The sequence below is a fragment of the Siniperca chuatsi genome, linkage group LG5, assembly GCF_020085105.1.
Source record: "Siniperca chuatsi isolate FFG_IHB_CAS linkage group LG5, ASM2008510v1, whole genome shotgun sequence".
Classification (NCBI taxonomy): Eukaryota; Metazoa; Chordata; class Actinopteri; order Centrarchiformes; family Sinipercidae; genus Siniperca; species Siniperca chuatsi.
This window is the reverse complement of record NC_058046.1, coordinates 612890-632258: the sequence shown is the minus strand read 5'-3', so window position 1 is coordinate 632258 and position 19369 is coordinate 612890. Positions and strand designations below refer to the sequence as shown.

Sequence of the window (19369 nt, the reverse complement as noted above, 5' to 3'; positions counted from 1 at the left end):
TGACATAACGTAAAGCAGCTACGCACAGAGTGAAGTACTGCGTTTACTCACAGGGGTGAAGAAGCAGCATATGCCAAGGGGCATATGCCAGGACTGGGGCGAGGGACTGGGGCGAGGCCGAGGGCGAGGCGGGGCGTGGGACTGAGGGGCGGGACGTAGGACTGGGCGCGAGGCCAGGGGGAGAGGACTGAGGGGGCGTAGGGGGGGCGAGGCCAGGGGCGAGGGACTGAGGGGCGTAGGCCGGCGGGACTGGGGGCGGGACTGAGGGCGAGGACTGAGGCTGAGGGGCGAGGACTGAGGGGGCGAGGACTGAGGGGCGAGGACTGGGGCGCGAGGCCGGGGCGTAGGACTGGGGCGAGGATTGAGGGGCGTAGGACTGAGGGGGCGAGACTGGGGCGACTGAGGGGGCGACGGGGGGAGGGACTGAGGGGCGAGGGACTGAGGGGCGAGGTCAAAGGAGGACTGGGGCGTAGGGATTGAGGGGCGAGGGACTGAGGGGCGAGGCCGGGGGCGTAGGACTGGGGGCGAGGGACTGAGGGGGCGAGGACTGGGGCGAGACTGAGGGGTGTAGGCCGGGGGCGTAGGGACTGAGGGGCGAGGGACTGAGGGGGTGTAGGACTGGGGCGAGGTCTGGGGTGTTGTGCTACGCCTCTGTCACATGCAGTTTGTTTAGCTAAATATTTAAGAATGAAACAGGCGTCAGGAGGCTGAAAGGTTTCCGTAAAAAGGCAGCAGCTTTGTTTCTTTGCGTCCTGACGCAGTTTGAAACACGTGCAGTGTTTGTTCTGTATTCTTTAATGTTTCTACAGTTGGGGGTTTTTCAGTCGTATTGGTGGTTTTCATCCTGTTTCAGTTGTTTGCAGGAAACCACGACACACGTTCCCACTCCGGTTCTCTCCTGCTTCTCCATCAGCCTCCATGTTGCCTCTCTGTGTTCTGCAGGTGCTTCCCCACCAGACGCCTGGAGGTTAAGGTTTTTATAACTTTATCTTGCACTGCTACGCTGTCAGGTCTCCGCTGAAAGTGTATTTCTTAATTAGTGTCCAGGGTTAATGATTAAATAAAGGTTCAATAAAAAGGAAACAATCTAAGTGTCAGTCCTGCTGAAAATCCAAATGATTGTTTTTATATCACATGTTCATGTTTTACTCCCCCAGCGCTCAACACGTCACTCACACTGCTGGTCCCTACGTCATACTGTCTGATGGATCAATAAAAAGATCAGTTATTGATTTAACTCATCGGCGGAGCAGCGCTGGCCTCTCTGCTGCCGTGTCGCCTGCTGGGAAACGCAGTTCGAAGGAGTGACGGCGCCATTCTGAACCATCACCAGCCAATCACAGCAACCCTGCCATCGCCTCAGCCAATTACTGCACTTAAACCAACTCACCGGCCAATCATAGCGCGTCACATCCCCCCAGCAACAAATCATAGCCCCACAAATACACCACAGCCAATCACAGCGCCTTAGCCACCCGGCCAGCCAATTCGATCACAACAACATCCATGATGCTGCTCGTCACTGCGCCTGCGCACACGGTAGACAGCTGATAACTCATCTATTATGCTACTTCGCTAAATAAAAATCTTCCTGAAAACTGACCGGAGCCCGCCGCTGGACGCACCGGAGGACCGAAACACAAAGTAAACACGTCTCTCTGACCGGCAGCGGTGGGATTAGCGGGTAAACGGAGCGGAAGCGTTTCCCGGAGAGTGCAGAATGTGTCGGTGTATGTCGGAGCCTGGCTGGCCGCTCGGCGCCTTCAGACAAAGCTCAGCTAACAGGCTAACGGCTTAATAGCTAGCCAAACACCGAGCGGTAACATCTACAAAGATTGGATTTCTCTCCGTATTAATCTGGCCTCTGTGCGTCTCATACGAGAACAAATGTCAAGATATTCCCTTCAACACACGCTCAGATATCTACACAACCGCTATAAACAATATTAATGACATTTTACGTCTTCGGTAAGTAGCCTAGCTCGGTTAGCTAGCGACCTAGCTTATATTTTGCATTGGCTTGCCCGCCATCTTTTTAAAGCAAGATAAATGGGATGTTTCGTTAGCCTGCAAAACCCTCACAGCTGAGCAGCAGGAGCAGCTAGAGCGGGATTTCAGCTGCAATCCAGCAGCAAATAACCGGCTCGGCGTGTCGGGCTGTGGATGGCGTTGCTGTCGACTGGATTTGTGGAGTTTGTTGGTCACAGCGGTGTCTGTTAGCAGTTAGCTCGCTCGTTAGCCGCTGAACCGCAGCAGCATGCAGGCTCAGCGAGCAGCCGCCGGACTCCCAGCATCTGTCGGTCCGTGCAGGACTTCAGCGACCCGGACTGTTCAGAGGAGGCTTACGGCTCGTTTGCTGTCGGACAGGCGGGTCGCAGGCTCGGTATCTGTTCCTGTAGCTGGACTGTCGGTAAACACACTGAACCGAGCTGCGTTTCCTCAGACGGAGCTGACGGTCCAGTTTCCGTCTGTGGTCCCGGTGTTAAACGGTGCTGCGGGACTCTGTATGCACACATGCGTGAACGTCAGTTGTTGGTGACTTAGAGGAATATTTGGGCTGCAAGAAGTTGTTTCCTGCTGAAAGAGAACAGAGAAAGTGTGGAGTGACAGTGGACCTGGGCTCAGATGGTTTGTTGTTTATGGATCAGAAGGACACAAATAACTCCAGTCTGTAGATGTAAATCATACTTTGTCCACCTGTCAGTTGTTTTCGCAGCCTGAACATATTCCACACGGCTCTTTTCAGCTTAACTTTCTCCTTCCAGAGTTTCCCCTCGGGGATCAATGAAGTCTGGTTCTGATCCGTTTTACAGTCCTGTGTCTGCGAATGTGGAGCTGAAAGCGTTAGACGATTAATCGATCACTTGATCAACAGAAATCAACAGTTTTAAAAAACACAGTCGTCTGGAAATAACCGTTAGTTGCGGCTCTCTGTGATTTAAAATGTGAATTTAAGGCAGATTCACCTTTTCTACACATTCTCCAACTTGAATTTCATATTTCCAGTTTTTGCACATGTTTGCAACCACAGGCTTTATAATTATTTCACAAACTCTACATGTTATTGAGCCTTATTTGCCCTGATGGTTCTGCTGTAAAGAGCCCCAGACCTCCTGCACCTGGATCTGGATCAGACTGGAGAAAACACGCCTGCTTCATTACTTTAAATTAGACTAAAATGCAGCTTAAATACTTTTACACTAAATGTAATCTGGTGAATTTCAAACTTTTTGGAAAACCATTGTCAGGATTCTTATACAATAATAATAATATTGGATTCTTGTGATAGTTTTAAGGCTGAAATTACGACTTTTATTAACAATTTATCTCTTTATTTGAAAGCTGAGTGCTTTAGTCCATAAAAATGTCAGAAAACTTCAGATGTTTTGTTTTGTCCAAACCCAAAGAGAGAGAAACAGACCGTCGTCACCTTTGGTCGGAGGTTTTGATTGATAAATGCCTGAAACTGTTGATCATCAACATTGTTTGCTCATTGATTTTGTGCCAACTAATCAAACAAGAATTTCAGCGCTAACTAAACTGAAGTCAGACTCGGGAGAAATGTCTCAGCTTCCAGACCAGAGCTGAGAACGCAGCGTTGCTGGACGTTAAAATGATTTGGTGAGTCTGACGGTTGGCAGACGTCCTGTGGAGGGTTTTGGATGTTCGCTGGGTCCTGATGGGTCCGAGCGGGTCCGTTATGACAAAGTTATGACCGACTGCTTCTCTAGAAGTCGCTGAAAATGACTTCATCGTTGGCGGAACATGTCGGGACAGGGTTCAGTACTGCGGTTCAGACGGACCTGATCCGTCGGTCTGGTTCTGTGGAGGATGATTATGACACTGAATATTGAAAGTGTGTTGATGATTGACAGGAGCAGGTGACCCTCGGTCTGCGATGTTTGTATAAACCAGAGAAACTGGTCAAACGAGGATGTGTGAACTGCACAGGACGAGATTAATGTCCGTCTGTCATTACTGCTATTCTGATTGCTGTTGAAGCGATTACTAAATTAATTGATCTCACCCACATAAACACACACACACATCCTTTACTGTGACCTTTGACAGTTAGTTTGCAATTTATCTGAAATTAATACAAATGTGAAACTTGAGTTTGTAATATTTTACTGAATGGGGAGATTTCTGGCATCAGAAATAATAAATAAAACCTCACCCATCCATCAAGTAACGTCGGCCGGTAGCTGATTGTTTTGATGGACGAACGCTGGAGCAAGTATTGATGGATAAATGCTGGTGTTGCTTTTACTTAGTACGCTGAAAAAAGTTTCAAATAAAGTTTTTAGAAACAAATAACATGAAAATATTAAAATGGTAAAAGGAAACAATTCATAAAAGGACTATTGCTTTCTGATTGGCATGCCAACAATTTAGCTAAAGGAAGAAGGCAGTGTGGATAAAATCACTGTAAAGTCACTGTACTTTTATTTTGCGATATCCGTACATATCGGGACAAAGTAACGTTTCTGTTAAATCAGTTGAGAAACTATTTATGGAACAAACAACCAGACAATAGTGTTGTTGGTTAATTCAGCAAATTAAATACTTGACAAGTCAAGAAACGTCATCACATGGATGCAAAAATCATATAAAAAATCAATCAGTATACCCTGAAACATTGTGTTATAATCCCCCGAAGCATCGCGCTCGAACAGAACTCGTTCGTACGACGTGTTTTCTGACTTCGTCTGAAGTCAAACTGTTTCTATGCGTCGTGAACGTCCACGCTAGTCCAGCCGTCGTAGAGAGACAATTATTTTCATTATTGATTAATGTGCCGTTTATTTTCTTGATTAGTCATTTAATAATAGCTTTATTTTTATACCACTTTCCAATACAGCTAACACAGTGCTTTACAACAGTCAACATAAAACACACAAACAAATCGAAAGATGAAATAAAAATAGGCATCACATAATATAAGCTTTTTTCTAAAAATGTGTTGTAAGAAGTGAGATAAAACAGGGACTGACTCTGCAAGCCTGATCTCCTCTGGCAGGTTGAGGGGGGGGGGGCTGACAGCAAAGGCCTTGGAACAGCTAGCAACGCCCTCCCAGAGGATCTCAGTCTGCGTCCCGGCTCGTAGGGGGTTAAAAGGTCAGCGCTGTAGGGCGGGTCAGCCCATGCCTTGCCTTAAAAGTAATCAAAAGAATTTTAAAATCAATCCTGAAATAAACAGGCAGCTAAAACAGGGCTGATATGGTCACATTCTTTGGATTGAGTTGAAAGCCGAGCTGCAGCATTTTGGACTGACTGTAGGCGGTGGATTGATTTCTGACGGAGACAGGTATACAGGGAGCTACAGTAGTCGAGGCAGGAGGAGATAAAAACATGGAGGAGTTTCTCCAGATCTGTGGTTGTATTAAAAGTCTTAACCTTGGCTATATTTCTCAAATGATAAAAACATGACTGAACAACTTTCTTTACATGGGGTTCAAAACCCAAGTCCTGAACAAAAACTACGCCAAGATTTCTGGCTGAGAGCTAGTTCACGTAGGTTTGCCATGCTTTGAATTCTGTTTGCGGGGGGGACCAAGTACAATGACGTCAGATTTTGTTTAGTTGGAGAAAGTTGTGACATCCAGTGTTTTATTTCAGCAAGGCACTTGTGGAGGGTTGCTATGTTTGACTGGTCGCCGGGTCTGATTGGAAGATAGAGCTGTGTGTCATCGGCGTAACAGTGAAACTGGACATTATATTTGCGGATGAAGTCTCCAAGAGGGAGCATATAGATGAAGAAGAAAATGGGACCCAGAATTGAACCCTGGGGGACACCAGAGCATGTTCATGGGGGGATGAAACTGAGCCGGCCATAGTCACAGAGGAACATGTATTAGACCTGAACCAGTTTAAGGCCACAGTGTTTCCTGCCCACCTTTCCAGCCTGTTATGATCAGCATGTTATGATCAACTGTGTCGAAAGCAGCGCTGAGGTGCAAAAGAACTAGAACAGAGAACTCGCCAGCGTCCTCGGCCTTCAACAGAAGGTCATTACAGTGCCGTAAAGGGATCCAAAACCAGACTGGAACGATTTAAATAGATTATCTGTCAAATGTGGTGCTAATTGTTTGAATGCAGCTTTTTCTAGGATCTTGGATAAAAATAAGAGTTTTGAAACAGGTCTGTAGTTATCCAGAGTGGAGGGATCTAAGTTGGGTGTTTTAAGGAGCAGTTCGACCCGAGCAGTTTGAAAACCAGCGGGGACAGAGCCGGAGGTCAGGGAGCTTTTAAGGGGGCCAACAGCAGGCAGAGTCTCCTTCAGTAGTCGGGTAGGGACCAGATCCACGGGGCAAGTAGCTGACTTCATGTGCTGAACCATATGATTGAGAGCGGAAAGAGACACTGACCTTCGGGTTAAAGGCTCTGGGACAGGTGACTTATGGGGCCAGCGGCTGTCAGTCTGGGATCTGATCATTTTAAATGTTTTCTGTAAAAAAAATATTTTAAACTGCTCGCAGACGTCAGGTGTTGCAAGCAAGTTAATGTTAGGGGGGCGTCCAAGTGTTTTAAACAGTATTTAGTCTATTAGGTCCTGACAGCGTAATGGTTAAGGCGCATACCACGTAACCACAACATCCCTGGTTCGATTCCGGCCTAGGACCCAGGCATGCCCCCCTCTCCCCTTGTCTCCTGTCCACTAAAAGCAAAAAATAGAATAGAAGAAGCTGGAACCAGAGACTTGTGGAATTTTTGCTTAACAAAATTACTCCAAAAGATTGATCGATTAATAAAAATAGTAGCTGTTTAATTTTCTGTCGATCGACTACTCGATGAATCGACAGATCGCTGCAGCTCTACTCAGTATACACTGTTTAAATATTGTGCTGGAACGATTGGTGGATTAATGGATGACAGCTGGATGCGTTTCGCTGTGCCACTTGTTAGCGTGACCGTGCTTTAATGTTTGTGGCTGTCAGCAGCAGGAGAGAGAGCTAACGATGCTAATGCTGTCTCTGTGTCTCTTTCAGGTCGTGCGATGGGAATTTGTCTCCTCGGGGGAAACATCGAGCTGAAGAATCGACGCCAACAACACCTGAACTGAACACGCACTAACACACACCTGTGTGCCCTCACACACACACACACACACACACACACATACACCCACACACACACACCCTCAGACCACAGAGGGAGTTGTTTTTTCACCTTCAGGTCGGACACTGCCGTCCCACGGTGCATCGCTGCGTCACCGTCGTCCACCATGTCGGACGCCCCGAGGCTGCGCCCCCCAGCCCCCCCACCCTCACCAACCCACCCCCACCTGAGGTCACCAATCCCACCAAACCCGGCAGGTAGGAAGCTCCGCAACACCTGCGTTGATGACATCGCTGCTGATCGTGTTCAAGTCATCCAGCGTTTTTAGATTGAGCTCCTTCCAGTTTACAGAGAAAACATTTAGTCAGCTTATTTATTTATTTATTGTGACGTCATCATGTGGTGATGTAGTTCATTAAAGTCGTTTTGTTGGTGTGTTCAAAGACATTAATGTTTTAATTTTTATTTGGTTATTTTATTCCTACTTCTACATTTCTTTCTTTATTGTGTTGTGAGAACACGTGTGAACATCAGTGCTTCCCTGAGTCCTGATGTGGCGGTCTCTGTGTCTGTGTCCATCAGAAAGACCAACCAGCTGCAGTACATGCAGAACGTGGTGGTGAAGACTCTGTGGAAGCATCAGTTCGCCTGGCCTTTCTACCAGCCCGTCGACGCCATCAAACTCTGCCTGGCGGTACGTCACAGAACACGTCTGACTGCTTTTTCGCTGCATCTGCAGTCTGTAACCCCCTCCTAGACCAGCGTTTGGGTTTTAAACATTTCAGTTTCTGTACAGATGAAACAAGCAAGATACAACATGTTGATCAGTGAGCTTTAGAGGAGCTGGCAGGCGGATTTTGTTACCTTTTGGACAGAAGCTGGCAAGCTGTTTCCCCCTGTTTCCAGTCTTTATGCTAAGCTAAGCTAACCACATCCATGTTTCCAGGACTACCACAAGGTGATCAAGAACCCAATGGACATGGGAACCATCAAGAAACGTCTGGAGAACAATTATTACTGGAGCGCGAGTGAGGCCATGCAGGACTTCAACACCATGTTCACCAACTGTTATATCTACAACAAGGTACACACACACACACACACACGTTACTACAGTATGTAGTTTCCATTTTGAAGTTGCGGTCAGTAATATTTACTGGCAGCGTGCACCCTGACTGACAGGTGTGATATCTGTGATGTGGAATTTGGACTGTGGAGGAAGCAGGCAGCGTGTCGAGGCTTTTCATTTTGATCCTTGCTGTTGATTTTATTTCATTTGTGTTCTATTGACTTTAACGCTTAATTGTTTTATCGTGGTAAATTTCATTTTGTGTGTTGTAATCTTACTGTGTAAAGCACTTTGGGCTACATGTTTGTATGAAAGGTGCTATATAAATAAAGTGGAGTCGATGGCTGCCACTAGATGTTGCTGAAGAGTTGCGGTTCTTTGAAAACACCTTTTTAAATGTCACGTAACGGCATCTAAGAAACGGTTGCGTTTGTGTGTTTTAGCCCACAGACGACATCGTCCTGATGGCTCAGGCTTTAGAGAAAATCTTCCTGCAGAAAGTTGCTCAGATGCCTCAAGAAGAAGTCGCTCTGCTGCCTCCAGCTCCCAAAGGAAAGACCAAGAGCAAACAGCCCACTGCTGCCACTACAGGTAAATAACACTGTTAATACTACTACAAGCGCAGTACTGCAGTACTGATCCTGCAATATAAACGTCCGCGGTCTCGAGTCGCGGTTCCAGCTTCCGTGTTGCGGTGCGCGTTGTTGTCGGTCAGCTGGAGCATGCTAGTCGGGTTAGCCTGGTTAGCCCGGTTAGCTCGTGTAGTGTCGGTTTCCCGGTTCGTTACGGCGAAAATGGGCAACGACTAGTGTCAAACTGTATGCCGACATTGTTCGGCTGAAGTCGGGCACGTCTGTTGTCATTTACGGCGGCATCAGCAGAATGTGTCGATTAGCGGAACGAGATAAAAGCAGACTGGAATGGACTTATCAAGCGGTCAGAGTCTTACGCTGCAGCATTACTGACACGTGTGCGATTTCTTTCTGTTATTTGTTCTTATTGCCAACATGCCAGTGTTTGAGTGCCTTAACTGTTACAGAAAGAATTATGGCCAATGAGCCTGTGAAATGTTTCCATTTTTCAAAATAAATGACCTTTTTTTGGTTTGGCTGTACCGAAATCTTGCCGAACCCCGAAGCTGAGGTACATACCGAACTGTGGATTTTGTGTACAGCAGGGAACACAAAACAAAAGAACGTGCAGCCAGTAATATTTTACTGTCTCTTTGCACAGAATGATGCAACCTGAGCTCTGAAGTCTGTGTCAGGTGGTGACCCTGAAGTTCTCAGTATAAAGTTTGGTTTAAAACAACATGCAGCGATATCACTTCTTCAATACGGGATTTTACTGCAGGGCTTGACGTTAAGGCCTGTCGGCAAAATGTGGAAGAGAAATGTACTTGCCCCACTGGATAAGTTAAAAGTCATTAACCAAAAACAAAATACTGTCTCTTCACGTTATGTGCCTCTCATCACTCGGCTGTTTAGTTAAATAAATACATTCAGAATGCCGATTTGGAACAAATGCATTTTCCCCACGATACGTCCGACTCAGCAGAGTGGGAACTGCTCAGTTCAAACGTTTTCCCTCAGAAGAACGATAACATTCAGAACCAACCTGGAGAATCAGTCGCACTGAGCCAAAAATACATTTGGAGATTAGCTAAGCTGCACACATAGCTAACTGCAGAGGGGGGAGAGCTAGCTTGCTAGCCAAGTTTACCTAAACACGACGCATCCGTCGTGTCGTTGGAAAATACTCTGGAACAAAATATTCAGAGCAGGGGGGGCGGGGATGTGTCGGCACCTGTAACTCGCCGAATGTTTGTGTCGCTTTATTTGTCTACAAAGAGCAATGTTTCCAACTATATCACAGAATTCGTTCATTAATGTCAAATACAAGGAGTTCCATTGTACTCGTATAAAAGTACTGTTGCTGACACAAATCTGTTCTGGTCACAGAGGCTAAATTATATTATTTATGTGTAAATCATCCGTTACGTACGTTACAGTAAACGTTTATCAGACTTAATTCAGAAAGCCGGCTGCCGCTCTGCACGCTGGGGCAGTGTTGTATTTACAGTCTTATCTATAATAGATTAAACAGGAAAATCGTAAATGTTTTGAACAATGGTAGGCAAAACGTCAGCTTTCACCAGTTTTGGCCCACGGGCCGCTAAAGTTTTACTTTTGTTCTGAGGTTTCTGCTCAGCGTCACAGGTAGGCCTTTGTTTCCCTGCCTCACTCATCTGACGTGTTCAGTGGTCATCACGGGGTTTGTTGTAACGCTTTGGTTAGCTGCATATACCAGTTAGCTCTTTCAAACTACAAAATGGCTCAAATAAAAACTACAATAGCCATGTGGCATTTCGAATGCCGGTCCATTATGAGAAAAATACGAGTGAAAGCAGGTCACTTACAGCCCTTTTCCATACAGGTGCTGGCTCGGCTCGGCTCGGTTTGGCGCTCAGGGCCGCGCTTTCAGGTGTGTCCCGAGCGAGCAGGAGAGCGGGCGCAGCCGTGGTCGAGCAAGCATTAGAGTGAATGAAGAGAGAGAGCGGCGTTAGCGAGAACAAAGCAGTGAATCAGAAAAATAAGACGTTATTTTCTGATTGTTTGACGGCGGTTACGTTCTAAAGCACAATTAAACACGACCGCTGCCCCCGGCCTCTGTGCTCGGCCCCGCCCTCGCTCGAACAGACGCAGACCTGTAGCCGATGACGCACCTGGCGGTCGGGCGCGGCACAGCTCGGCGCGTTTAAACCGGTAATGGAAACGGCCAAAAGTGCCGATGTTGAAACCCTGATGGGGGCTTATCCGAACATTCGTTGGTGTCGCTCTGCATTTCGAAGTTTCGTGAAAACGTTATAAATAGCCACGTTTTATAAAATTCATTGACTGAATCATTTATATGTTGACGTGACGCAGTTCGGACGCTTTCAGCTGTTTGGGAAACATTTGTACCCGAGTGCTGTGAGGTCCGTCAGGACTAACAGTCCTTCCTCTGTCTTTGTCTCAGTGAGTCAGCAGGCGGAGTCTTCAGCCTCCCCGCCCCCCTCCTACCCCTCCCCCTCCCCCTCTCAAACACCTGTCATCTCGACCACGCCCACGCCTGTCCAGGCCACGCCCCCCGTCTCTGCCCCGCAGCCCCCGGCAACCATGATGCCGTCTGCACAGCCCGTCGTCAAGGTAACGGATGTGTGGTTTGGGACAGCATCACGTGACCCAAAATATAAAACACTGAGTTCTCTGTCTCTTTACCTGTCTGTCTCTCTACCTGTCTGTCTCTTTACCTGTCCACCCTTTTCTATACCTGTTTCCTTCTCTCTGTACCTGTCTCTTTCTACCCGTCTCTCTTTACTTGTCTGTCTCTCGCTTTACAACTGTCTCTCTCTCTCTGTGTGTCTGTCTTCATACCTGTCTGTCTCTCTACCTGTCTGTCTCTTTACCTGTCCACCCTTTTCTATACCTGTTTCCTTCTGTCTGTCTCTGTGCCTGTCTTCCTCTACCTGTCTCTCCACCCTTTTCTGTACCTGTGTCTCTGCTTGTCTACCTGTCTCTCTGTCTCTGTACCTGTCTCTTTCTACCCGTCTCTCTTTACTTGTCTGTCTCTCGCTTTACAACTGTCTCTCTCTCTCCTCCTGTCTGTCTTCACACCTGTCTGTCTCTCCAACAGAAGAAAGGTGTGAAGAGGAAAGCCGACACCACCACTCCGACCACGTCGGCCATCTCTGCCGGTCGTGCCGACTCTCCGTCAGCTCAGGACACCAAACCAGCCAAACTGGGCTCGTCCCGCCGCGAGGCCGCCGCCCGCCCCGCCAAGACCCGCAGGGAGACGGGCGAGGAGGTGGCGGGGGGTGAGGTGGGAGCCGTTGGAGGGGGAGCTGGGGGAAGGAAGGGCGGCAAGCTCGGCGAGCAGATGAAACACTGTGACGCCATCCTGAAGGAGATGCTGTCTAAGAAGCACGCCGCCTACGCCTGGCCCTTCTACAAGCCGGTGGACGCCGAGGCTCTGGAGCTGCACGACTACCACGACATCATCAAACACCCCATGGACCTCAGCACCGTTCGGGTAACGCACACGCGACCTCACATACAAAACACACCGCCGTGACGTCACAGCACGCCGCGTTCAGATGAGTCAGGGAGGTGGCTGCGTTATGCAGCGTCGGTGTCGCTGTAACTGGGGACGATGCAAGAGGAACTGAGAAATTACAGCTTTTCAGATGAGACTTGAACCGTCCGACCCTCGAGCATACAAAGGAAAAAGCTCGTATTCGGTATCAAAATGTTTGCAAAGGCGATTCTTAAACATTTTGAATCCTGCATTGTTTACACCCGTCCAACAGGGTCCCTTTTCATTTGTAGTAGAAGTCTCGCTGTCGCAGTATGAATCGCCTACATTTCAAATTAAAACACCGCTGTGAAAGAATCAGGGAGTCCTCGGTGTGACTTGTCTGCGTCGAATTTCCGGGTGTGTGTTGTGTATTTGTATTCAGACTCCCGCTTAGACGAGAGCGCAGGTTTGAACACGTGACAGGTTGCGCGCAGTGTTGCACCGCCGCAGAGGAGTTGGTGCGCAGATGTGCGTGTGGAGACATTTTTTAACACCTCTCCCCCCTCCGCCCAACAGAAAAAGATGGATAAAGGAGAGTACAGCGATCCTCAGAGCTTTGCGACCGACGTCAGGTTAATGTTCTCCAACTGTTACAAGTACAACCCTCCAGACCACGAGGTGGTGGCCATGGCCCGCAAGCTGCAGGTACGCACGACCTCCAGAACCTTCCGCAGCCGTTCAGAGCCTTCGCCTCGTCCCTTGCTGTGCTGAATTAACCTTCGTCCCTCCGTCTCTCCCCTCAGGACGTGTTCGAGATGCGTTTCGCTAAGATCCCAGACGAGGGCCTGGAGGCATCGGTCCCGTCCACAACGCCGTTGGTCAGTAAAAGCACCGCCTCCTCTGACAGCAGCAACAACTCCTCCTCCGACGAATCGTCCGACTCAGAGGAGGAGCGAGCCACGCGATTGGCTGAGCTACAGGAGCAGGTTGGTGCTGCCGACCAATCACAGGTCAAGAACATCCTGGTTTTCTTCTTTTTTTAATATCATTGTAGATTTAATGAAATTCTGTTGATTTAATTCTCTATTAAAAGGTTATTTTTGATATTAAATACTGATCCTACATACTAATATGTGATTTTAGATGTCCATTTCTAGAATAATTCACCAGCTGAAGGCGTCCCCAAATATTCATGAAAGGTTATAGGTATTGATAATTAGTATATTCCACCAGTTGAAGGCGGTGCACGAGCAGCTGGCCGTCCTGTCCCAGGCTCCGGTCAGCAAGCCAAAGAAGAAGAAAGAGAAGAAAGACAAGGAGAAGAAGAAAGAGAAGGAGAAAGACAAAGGAAACAAGGGCAAAATGGAGGACGAGAAGAAGCCCAAGGCTGCCGCTCAGCAGCCCAAACCAGCCAATCAGAAGAAAGCACCGGCCAGGAAAGCCAACAGCACGGTGACCGCCACTAGGTACGATTCAGTCAGTCAGTTCGCTCTTTTTTTGGAAGAATGAAAACGTGAAAACTGGATTTTCATAAACCTCTGTTGGGACTGAGTTTAACTTTATTTTGACCAATCAGAGTGACTCTCTGTGTGTTTCCAGGCAACCTAAGAAAGGCAGTAAGGCGTCGGGCGGTGGCTCGGCCAACGGAGACGACGGCGAGGAGTCGTCCCTGCCGATGTCGTATGACGAAAAGCGCCAGCTGAGCCTGGATATAAACCGGCTGCCGGGGGAGAAGCTGGGCCGCGTCGTCCACATCATCCAGTCCAGAGAGCCGTCGCTGAGGGACTCCAACCCGGACGAGATCGAGATCGATTTTGAAACCCTCAAGCCCTCCACGCTCCGAGAGCTGGAGCGCTACGTCAAATCCTGCCTGCAGAAGAAGCAGAGGAAGCTACTGCGTAAGTACCGAGTACTAGTATACCTCTACTGTCTGTACTTCGTACCAGTGCTGTTCTTACTGGGAAAGTACGACTACACTCCTGTTACACAAAGTCCTTTGTGGAAACCAGAAACCTTTGAGGGACCAGAATCTGGTCCTTGGACGTGACCTTACTGTAACGGCTTGGGCTCGCTCGGTTATTGAGCCCAAGCATGACCCTCGTAGCTCGTGATGCCCGGACGCGTCCGCCCCGACCCCCGGTCTTGGCCTCGGTCGCTCTCGGACTCGACCTCTGTGACGCTCAGATGTAGCTGTAGTTGCAGTTGTACTCGGACCCGACCCCGGTCCTGCTCCGGGGCGCCGGTCCTGCTCCGGGGCGTCCTCGCCACTGCTCGGGTATTACTTCAGCGCTGTTCGGATGTGTCCTCAGCCGCACGTGGCCTTGTTTGGACTCACCACCGGGGGTTGGGGGGGTCAGGAGGGCCACAGGGCTCCTAGCAGGTCAGTTTGGGTTTGACCTCTGACCTCTGTGAAGGTTAAACATCAAAGACTCATGCATCTGTTTATTAACACCCCCCTCTGTTTCTCTCTCTGCCTGTCTCTCTGCCTGTCTCTCTCTCTGCCTGTCTCTCTGCCTGTCTCTCTCTCTCTCTGCCTGTCTCTCTCTCTCTCTCTCTCTGCCTGTCTCTCTGCCTGTCTCTCTCTCTCTGCCTCTCTCTCTCTCTCTCTCTGCCTGTCTCTCTGCCTGTCTCTCTCTCTGCCTGTCTCTCTCTCTCTCTCTCTCTGCCTGTCTCTCTGCCTGTCTCTCTCTCTGCCTGTCTCTCTGCCTGTCTCTCTCTCTCTCTGCCTGTCTCTCTCTCTCTCTGCCTGTCTCTCTGCCTGTCTCTCTCTCTCTCTGCCTGTCTCTCTCTCTGCCTGTCTCTCTCTCTCTCTGCCTGTCTCTCTCTCTGCCTGTCTCTCTCTCTCTCTGCCTGTCTCTCTCTCTCTCTGCCTGTCTCTCTCTCTGCCTGTCTCTCTCTCTCTCTCCCCAGAGAAGGCAGCAGGAGGCGGGGCCTCCGGAGGCGGGGCTAGTCGTTTGAGTGGCAGCTCCTCTTCCTCCTCTGATGACAGCTCCTCAACAGGAACCTCCTCTTCCTCCGACACAGACTGAACACACACACACACATTACTGAACACACACACACACACACACACACAGAGGTTTATCCACTCTACACACACACACACACACACAGAGGTTTATCCACTCTACACACACACACACACACACACACACACAGGAACTCAATCTTTACAGTTAACACATGCAGATACAGACTAACACACACATCCATGTAAACTTCCATCCTGAACAAACACCCACACAAACAAGACAGAGAAACACACTCTGAACTTCTTACAACACACACACACACACACACACACTCACTCACTCACACACACGCCCAGACTTGGAGACTGTATGTAAATAGGCTGACCTGTTTTTTAGCTCCTAGTGTCGTTTATTTTTTTTCCTGGAGGAATGCAAACAGACAAGAGAAGAAGAAGAAAGCAGCATCTTCCCACCGAGAGGAGGAGGAGGAGGAGGAGGAGGAGGAGGAGGGCGGCGTGTGTGCGCGAGTCGTATCGATCTTCTCTGAGCGCTCGAGCGTCGCCGCAGTGGACGTTTTATTCTTCTTCTTCTTGGACGGCCGGCTGTGACCCCTGACCTCTGAAAACATTCCAGAAGCATCTATAGAGCATCATGGGAGAGGAGGAGCAGGTGACCTCAGGGGGGTTTACTCCGATCGGCGTGAGAGCGTCGTGGGACGCAGAAACTCCCCACCGCAGCCAATCAAGTTCTGTCCATAGTTCCCATCGGATCAGCCTGGAGCTGATCCAGTTCTGATGAACTGTGTTCGAACCTCGTCACGTGAGCTGCACGAAGGGAAGAGTCTGCTCTCCGGCTGCCAGATGAAAGACCCAGCTCCAGCCAGCTTACGCAGACTCCAAACTTGCTGCAGACAGAAGATCTGTGTGTCGTAGTCACAGTAGATCGTTATTTAGAGATTCACTCGAGGTTTTCAAAGATCCACTCGGTGTTCTTACTTTCTCAAAGAGCGTCTGAACATTAAATCCAGCCGTGCTCGCAGTCTGTCCGCTACGCCAAAGCGTTTCTTTAAAACGGCGTCCTGCAGCGTTGTACGAGGTAGCGTCACGGAGACTGATCTGGGCCACGCCCCCCATCAACACACGTGGAAACTGAAATCAGCAGCTGGGGGTGCGGAGAGACCGTTACCGTCTGAGGTCACGCCGACCTCAGAGCCGGCGTCACGTGTGCGACTCTTGTGCGGAGATGTAATGTCAGCTAACACGCAGTGGATTCTCTCTGCAACAAGTTTCCTGTCGCTGCAGGTGTTTTTGTTTTTATAAAAATCAAACTCGTGAATTGATTTTCAGTTCAGAAGCTGATGGATAATTAGTCAAACGATCAGCTGTGATATTGGAGTTGGACTAAAGAAGGATCCGGGTTTCTGTTTTAGTTGAAAGTAAAAGCCCCCTGAGACCACACCTGTCCTCTGCTGGTCCTGCAACACAAACCCACAACGTACTGTCTGTCTGTCCCCGCGGTCAGTGGAGGGTCACCAGGCTCGGACCCCGAACCCCCCGAACCCCCCAAACCAGCGCCGGCTGTCGGCCGAGAGCGAGACAAACTTCTTTCTTTTTTTAACACTACATTTCCTTTTATTTTTCTGTTTTTTATTTTCAGGTTGTGTGCTGAACTTGTTTGTGTCTTATAAGGTTCTCTATATTAAAATGTCTTTGTACCCCCCCCCCACCACCAAAACCACTCATACTGTAACGGCCCCCGCCTCATGGACGCCTCCCGTCAGAGTTGAACCCGTGAGGAAGAGTCCCGTCTCGATTTGTTTCAGTTGCTGCACGCGGCGGCTCAGACTCGCACGAAAGGAGAAGAAGAATAAAACTTCATCTGCTGAAAAAATAAACGCTTCGTCAAAGTTTCCCCAAAAATAAGAAGTTACAACTGTGTAAAATAAATACGTCAGTGTCACTTACAAATTCTGTAAGAGAAAAACAGCTGTTTATTTTTTTATCCATTATTTTTATGATTAATTATTTCCTCTTTAAAATGTCCAAAATAAAGACAGACTCGTCGTGAGGAGGCGCACGTCACATTTCTGTTTCCTTCTCCGATCAGACGATAAAGGTTTTATTTCTCAACATGACGTCAAAAAAAACAAACTTTCCTCAATCTGTTGGTGATAATTCGATGAAATTATTTCTTTAACTTATCAGAATTTTATTTCATCTTTTTTTAAATAACGTTCGATCCGATTGGCCGCAGCAGAGCCTCGTCGGCGCTGACTGACGATCAGTGAATGAAGAGATTTCACAGCGTGAACTGAAACGTTTTAGACTTTTATTTTACTCGTGAAGAAGCCGCGTTACCTTGTTTGTGGTGACATCACCACCTCGTACTCGCCTGATTGGTTCGTTAGAGGCGAGCTGCAGTCAGCTGACTCCTTCGGTCAGCGTTGTCAGGAAGCTTCCTTACGTTTGGGATGCAGCCGCCATCTAGCAGCACCCTGCTAGATGTCAGACTGGTTGTCCTGGCTTTGACCTTTGACCCCTGATATCTGGTTTAGGCTTCAGGTGGCGGCGGCGGCGGCGGCGGCGGCGGGACACGCCGGGGTTTTCTGTCCCGAGGAGTGGTCTCGTGTTGTAGTCTGTTTCCGGGTGTCGGGTTGAGGTGATTCAACGCAAGACCAAACTCCACGACACTCTGCTCCGATTGGTCGGTTAAAGTCTGTGACGCCGGAAAAGGAAGTTTCCTCTGACAGAAAGTTAAAATTTCCAATTTTCCGACGTGTTTTGAACACAACGTTGTCAGACAGGTGGGGGGGTTCGTCAATCAATCAATCAGATCGAACCAATCGGAATAAATCGTGACTTCTGCTCTCAAACATACAGCTCACCTGTCTAACTGCCTGTCTGTCGTTTGTTAAAATCAAACTCCTCTTGTTGACGATCGCCTCGTATGTGACCTTTGACCTCTGCTTGCGCTACATAACGACCTCCGGCCTCGTCACGGACGCGGCCGTAAATTCTGGACTTTCAGACCAGGACTCGGCTCGATGAGGTCTGGAGCCGTTCGTGATCTTCAGACCTTCAGGTGCAGCCCGCGTAAGTAAGGGAGGGTCTCGTTAGCCCTGAGTTTTGCGTCTCAGGCTTCGTTCGGATCCTGCCTCCTGCTCTGTGATTGGTCAAATCTCACCTGTCTGTAAACTCAAAGCTTCTGATTCGTGCAGATTGTTGGTGTTAAAGATATCGAATCGTGTAATTATTGGTTAACGATCTGTTCGGGTTCAGCAGCAGGACGGAGAATTTGAAGTGGAAATGAAACAACTGATCAATTTAATTGATTTCAATCATTTTTTCTGTAAAAACTGAAGACTGAAGCTGCTTCAACAATCTGAGGATTTCTTTTCTGATTTTCATCTCGTTTCTAATTGAATCTGTTGGACAAACAAATCATGTTTCCCAAGCTTTCGACCAAATGTCATGGCCTTCATCTTGCTCAGTTGTCATGGAGATGGTTTAGTTGTTATGTGACTTAAGTCACGTCAAAACTAAACATTAATTTGTTTGAGCTTTTTTTTTTTTTTTTTAAACTGTCGTCAGACTGAAGAAACATGTTGGGAAACTAAAAGCAAACATTTGGTTTTGTTTTGGACATTTTACAGACGAATTAACACACACACACTTTCTCCCGGTGTGACAGACAGTCGGACAGCTCGTTGCCACAGTAACCCTCCTGTTTGTTTTTAGTTGATGGTCGAGCTTTGAAGCTAATAGTTAATTTTTGTATTTTAATAAGAAAAACGAAAAAAGTGATTTTATGTATTTGCATGCACTCCGGCCGTACGTTCTTTCTTCCATATGTTTGAGCACTGTATAGTAGCTGTATAGTAGCTGTCTGAGGTTTAGATCGAACTCCGCTCGATAGAGTAGAGACACCGAGAGAGAGAGAGAGGACGAACCGACGAAAAACCAACAAGTGAATTATTTGATGTAATTACTGATATGGGATCCTTATTTTCTGAGTTCCTTTGTTTTCATAAATAAACACATAAACTGACACGCTGCCTCGACTCTCATTCACACGCACCTTAAAATGTGTCTCAGGATCGCTGCGGGAGGTGAGTCCCGACAACGCGACTGCGTGAACAGGTCCGCGTCCCCCTAAATGCAAGCGTCCCCGCACACCTGCGAAGGTTTCTTCTTTTGGAGTAAACCAGGTCGTA

The 19369-nt window shown here is 48.3% G+C and overlaps 2 protein-coding genes across 6 annotated transcripts; one reads left to right on the top strand and one right to left on the bottom strand.

The window, feature by feature from the left end:
* Window positions 1–18: 18 nt before the first annotated feature.
* On the bottom strand, window positions 19–7350 carry LOC122876152 (vegetative cell wall protein gp1-like). The gene is made up of 2 exons (XM_044196129.1): window positions 7171–7350; window positions 19–651 (listed from the first exon to the last, which is right to left on the bottom strand). Exons 1-2 carry the CDS (start codon window positions 7348–7350, stop codon window positions 19–21), a joined length of 813 nt encoding a protein of 270 aa, XP_044052064.1.
* On the top strand, window positions 1489–19203 carry LOC122876002 (bromodomain-containing protein 3-like). Of its 5 annotated transcripts, XM_044195785.1 has the most exons (13): window positions 1489–1644; window positions 6990–7316; window positions 7642–7753; window positions 8006–8143; window positions 8572–8719; window positions 11147–11316; window positions 11804–12199; window positions 12761–12889; window positions 12988–13194; window positions 13418–13650; window positions 13784–14082; window positions 15095–15243; window positions 15277–19203. In XM_044195785.1, exons 3-12 carry the CDS (start codon window positions 7664–7666, stop codon window positions 15211–15213), a joined length of 1929 nt encoding a protein of 642 aa, XP_044051720.1. In that variant the 5' UTR covers window positions 1489–1644; window positions 6990–7316; window positions 7642–7663; the 3' UTR covers window positions 15214–15243; window positions 15277–19203. The 5 variants fall into 5 exon arrangements, with proteins under 5 accessions (XP_044051720.1, XP_044051723.1, XP_044051719.1 ...); XM_044195788.1 differs by having other exon boundaries at window positions 12988–13170; window positions 15095–19203; XM_044195784.1 differs by having other exon boundaries at window positions 15095–19203.
* The last annotated feature ends 166 nt before the right edge of the window (window positions 19204–19369 follow it).

Bases quoted from the DNA above. Each gene is read 5' to 3' on its own strand.
- LOC122876002 (XM_044195785.1), top strand. From the start codon at position 7,664: ATGCAGAACGTGGTGGTGAAGACTCTGTGGAAGCATCAGTTCGCCTGG. The intron at 8,144-8,571 runs GTACACACACAC...TGTGTGTTTTAG, and splicing joins ACTGTTATATCTACAACAAG to CCCACAGACGACATCGTCCT. The intron at 13,195-13,417 runs GTCAAGAACATC...ATATTCCACCAG, and splicing joins GTGCTGCCGACCAATCACAG to TTGAAGGCGGTGCACGAGCA.
- LOC122876152 (XM_044196129.1), bottom strand. From the start codon at position 7,350: ATGTCATCAACGCAGGTGTTGCGGAGCTTCCTACCTGCCGGGTTTGGT. The intron at 652-7,170 runs GTGAAAAAACAA...TGCATGTGACAG, and splicing joins CGGCAGTGTCCGACCTGAAG to AGGCGTAGCACAACACCCCA.